At 30.0% G+C, this 4,726-nt stretch overlaps 1 protein-coding gene across 1 annotated transcript in view; it reads left to right on the top strand.

Annotated features, from left to right (window-relative positions):
- The window catches only part of LOC106461777 (phosphatidylserine synthase 2-like), a 43,195-nt gene that overhangs the window by 35,642 nt on the left and 2,827 nt on the right, over positions 1–4,726 (top strand). The window contains exon 11 of the mRNA XM_013921631.2: positions 678–1,028. Coding sequence (XP_013777085.1) covers positions 678–1,028 — 351 coding nt within the window. The remainder of the gene's footprint in view (positions 1–677; positions 1,029–4,726) is intronic.

The following is a 4,726-nucleotide window of genomic DNA, read 5'->3' on the forward strand; positions in this document are numbered from 1 at the left end:
TGTGTGGCAAAGGACAAAGCTGGCTAGCTTCCCGTCGAATCTTACCTACATCGACTTGAAATTAACTCGCTCATCGTAAACCCTCGATAAGATATCAAGGGAGTTCCAAACTAGAAAGAAGATTTTATATTGTTTGTGAAGCTTTTGTTTATAATAACTATTTGTAATAATTGTTATTGTAAATTGTATTGTTGTGTGTATATTAAAATGTATTTGTGTTAAAAAATTAAAACGGTGTGTATCAATCTTGTTGGCAAATATCATAAACTGACTATATATTGGCTTCAATTTAACTACTAAATCCAAAGTACGATTGAACTACTAAATTTAAACTTATCAGTTAACTCGAGTTCAGACCATTTAAATTTCCAATATGTAACATAATAAGTGCTATTGTCAAAGATGCACACTCATCAGATAGAGCATGATAAAATGTTGCAACATGGAATCTGATGATGTGATGAGGCTCCAAAATTATTTTAATATACCATACTCAACTTCTTTATCAAATAACTGAAAAATTGCTTTTCAATTATGATTTGTATTTACTAAGCTGTCACTAAATATTGTTAATTAATGTGTTTTATAGCTTTGGATATCAACATTTAAGCTTTAAAAAAAACTACTTTATCTCAAGTGGAGAATTTTTGTTTTACCTCTATTTTGACAAATTTCAGAAACTGCAACAAATTGGGTCGACAATCTTGGGTTATTTTAGCCATTACTTTGACAGAATTTTTGGTGATTGCAAAATTTGACTGGGAAACCATCACCAAACCTCTTCCAACAAAAATAACTTATGTTTGGATACTGGGTATCTTTGGTCTGCTAGGTTGGACAATCTGGAAGTTTTTATTGAAACCCTGTTCAATTAGCTCCATTTCTCTGTGTACTCAGGAAAACCCTGATGATGGCACTGGATCAGAAATTTCTGAATGCAATAGCCAAGTTTTGAAAGAAAGAATATTTCAGCAATCTCATAGTACAGCTCAAAAAATTCAACAAAACAACAAAAGTACTTTCAGAAAGTAAAAACTCATGATTTTACGTTTATGTGCATTTGTGTTTTTGGTTATTTATTCCTATTGATAAATTAATATATATTTTAACTTTATGTTATATATATATTTCTAATTTTCATTATCAAAGCATAGTTTGGATAGGTTTTTATAGATACAGTGAACAAAGCAGTTATTGAAACTGTAACATTCAATATGTGACTTGAATATATCTTCACACTTAAAATTTTTAAGATTTTAAATGTTATAACTATTGCAAATGTATTCATCTACAAAAATCATTCCTGTAATAGCACTTTGAAATGTTTAACTCAGGGAAAAAGATATGTAATTAGATTTTGTTGATACTATTAAGCCAACTTTATTTTGACTCAGAATTAAGTAGCACTGAAGAGAACTTATTATTATAACATATAAATGTGTTATTAGCTGAATAACTTACTAATGTTTGGATTGGAAGTATCTAGTTAGACTGCATCACTGTTAAAAGTATAAGTCCAAAAGTAATTGAAATATGATATGATAGTCCTTATATCTATACAAGAAAAATTTGATATGTATTATTTTACATCTTAATTAAATAGTAGTTGTGTCAAATTACAGCTTGCATAATTTCATTTTAATATGTTCTTATATTGATGGATGCATTAGTGAAATTGAGACTTAAAGTGAAAACATTTTGCCATAACTACACACAACATACATTTTCCAGAATTTTGAGCATACTTTTAAGCCAGTGGTTCCCAACCTTTTCTCCACCAAGGACCTCTTTTCTTGAAAATTTTTTCCCCACGGCCCCCATGTTTTTGAAAGATTCTGCCTACCCAACAAACTGTTTTTTTTTAACTAATAATTAACTCGTTCTCCCACTTTTAACTGAGTGTGCAATTAAAAAAAACATCAGTATTAAAAAACTTACTTGTTTAATGAGATGGTATTAGCTATGCGGCCCTCCAGGGGTCCGGGGACCCCAGGTTGGGAACCACTGTTTTAAGTTATACCAATGTTTCAATTATTTTAATCATTTAATAATATTGCAAGGAAAAACAACCTTAGAATTATTTCTACTAGGCATTATTATAAAAACTTTCAATCATTTATAAAATGTAACCTTTAAAAAGTTGTATGGTTTATAAACTGAACATTGGGTATCTTTGCTTTAAGTAATTTCTATTCTGAACCATTTTACTTTATGTTAAAGTTATGTCTTAGCTCAATGGCACATACTTATATTTTAAACTCTAGTTTATTTGGTGACTGATGTGTTGCAGGATATTTGAATGCTGAAGGTACAGTATGTCTGTAAATAAGGACTGGTTCTATTTCAAAAACTGTTTTTTACAAGTATGTATAAAATGGTACAGTTTTAAATGTACCTAACTTTTTCACACCAAAACATCATCACCTCAAAATAAAACTTTCAAATTTACGAAAAAATTAGAGAAAGGGTGAAAGCTTTGAAAACTAAGAAAATTATTCAAAATCCCAAATGTCCTACAGTTACTTCCTTTTTTATGTAAACATTTTCTAATCTACATTTTTGAATTTCAATTTATACTTCCTGAGAAAATTGTAAATAAAATTTTTGTACTTAAAACACATTACCTTTCTTTTAGTATAATTACAGGTTTCGAATTTTCTGTGATTTTTAAACATAATGTACTTTATTATATTATAGTATTTTATGTGTATCTTAAAACAATCTGGTTATATATTTCAAGTTATGTATATGTGAAATTAAATAAAATACACTTTCAGACAGATAGTGAATACTATATCTTTGGATAAGTTATACAGATGACTAATCATTAACTATACATGTAAAGTTTCAACTTAAAATAAAAATGCAGCTGGTGAATACATCTCAGATATAATAATGTGTATTTGTTACTTTAGAAACATTTGTCTACATTGAGAAGTGTGAGAAACTAAACTTAATTACTAATAAGTATGCTACAAACTTGAATAGTAGTTGGGTAAATTAGGTATATACTCGGATATAATAATGTGCATTTTTTACATAAGAAACTTCTATGGACTGAGAAGCATAACAAACTAAACTTTAATGCTAGTAAGTAGCCCACAGGTTTGAAGAGTTCGTAGGGAATATTATATGTATACTCAGATATAGTAATGTGTATTTGTTACATAAGAAACACTTGGTGGACTAAGAAAATAAATGTTAACACTAGTAAGTAGCCCACAAATTTGAAAACTTGTTAGGGAATATTATGTGTATACTCATATATAGCAATTTGTATTTCTTACATTAAAAACAATTGTGTGGCTTAACAAATGTGAGAAACTAAACCAAATGTTTGACGAGTTGTTATAAAAGTTTATTGTATAATCAAATATACTGATGTGTATTTCTTACTTAAGAAACTTGTATGAATTGAGAAGTGTGAGAAACTAAAACTTAATACTAGTAAGTAGCCCACATGTTTGAAGAGTTGCTAGAGAATATTATGTGTGTATTCAGATATACCAATCTGTATTTGCTACATAAGAAATACTTGTATGGATTCAGAAGTGTGAGAAACTAAACTTAAATGCTAGTAAGTATGCCACAAGTTTGAATAGTGGTTATGAAACATTAGGTGTATACTCAGATATAATAATGTCTATTTGTTACATAAGAAAATTGTGTGGACTAAGAAGTCAAGCAATTTAAAAATTTTCGAGAAAATTCTTATAAATTGCTTCAGAGTTTTAGTTGTTGAAAATACATATAATAAAAACTTAAGGGTTTTTAGTATAAGCAAGTAGTCAAGGATATATATAACAAAAAAAAGAGGCGACAAGAGGATGCCTGTGTTACAAAATAGGCTTGCAAAATGAGCCTTGAGAATTGATAAACAGGAACTTAGTTATGTAAGGAGTATCACCTAGAAACAAGCAACAAGACACATGTATTACAAAAGTAAGCTTGAGAAATGAGCTTGGAAACCAGTAACCAAGGTCAGCAGCAGAGTTAGTAAGAAATGCTGCCCAGAAACAGGATGAAGACACCAGTACATATGACAATTTGAAGAATTGTTGACCTCGCCCTCTTAGAACTAGGAAAGCTACAGAAAAGTTTAGGTTTGGTGAGTCATATCGGCACTTTGAGGTGGTATTAGTTACAGCACATGGGTATAGCAGTACAAGTGAATAGGCAGCCAGCTAACACCACTTATCTATGACCAATTACTTGAGAGTTCTGGTTCTGGTTTAGCACAGGAATTCCCCTACAGTATTCAGTAGGAGCACAGGACTACTTGTGGGTGATGCTGTGTCCTATTTAGTAGATCGAAATAATACAGAGAAAAGATAGTTAAAAAACCCATGTCAGAGGCTGAAAAGTTAAGATTTTTGGAACTGAAGAAGTTTTTCAAGACTGAAAAGTGCTCCAGGACTGAAAGAGATTTTGGGGACTGAAGAGTATTCTCCAGGCTAAAGAGATGAAAATGAAGATGACAAACATAGCTAAGGCTTCTAACAATCCAAACTCTATTGTAAGTATAATCTCTCTCTTAATCAGCTAGTGTAGAAGTCATAGAAGATAGTAAATGTATGCAGATAAAGTTTTTAGTACGATATATAAGAATAACTATATAGAACTAATGTTTAAAGTGTGTAATGTTTTTGAGAAGTTGTTAATGTTGAATAAACATTTTGATGTTCACTCTTGCCCTGAGACTCAATTTCTTTAGTCTAACCATAAA

This window comes from Limulus polyphemus, unplaced genomic scaffold, assembly GCF_000517525.1.
Source record: "Limulus polyphemus unplaced genomic scaffold, Limulus_polyphemus-2.1.2 Scaffold1029, whole genome shotgun sequence".
NCBI classification, from domain to species: Eukaryota; Metazoa; Arthropoda; class Merostomata; order Xiphosura; family Limulidae; genus Limulus; species Limulus polyphemus.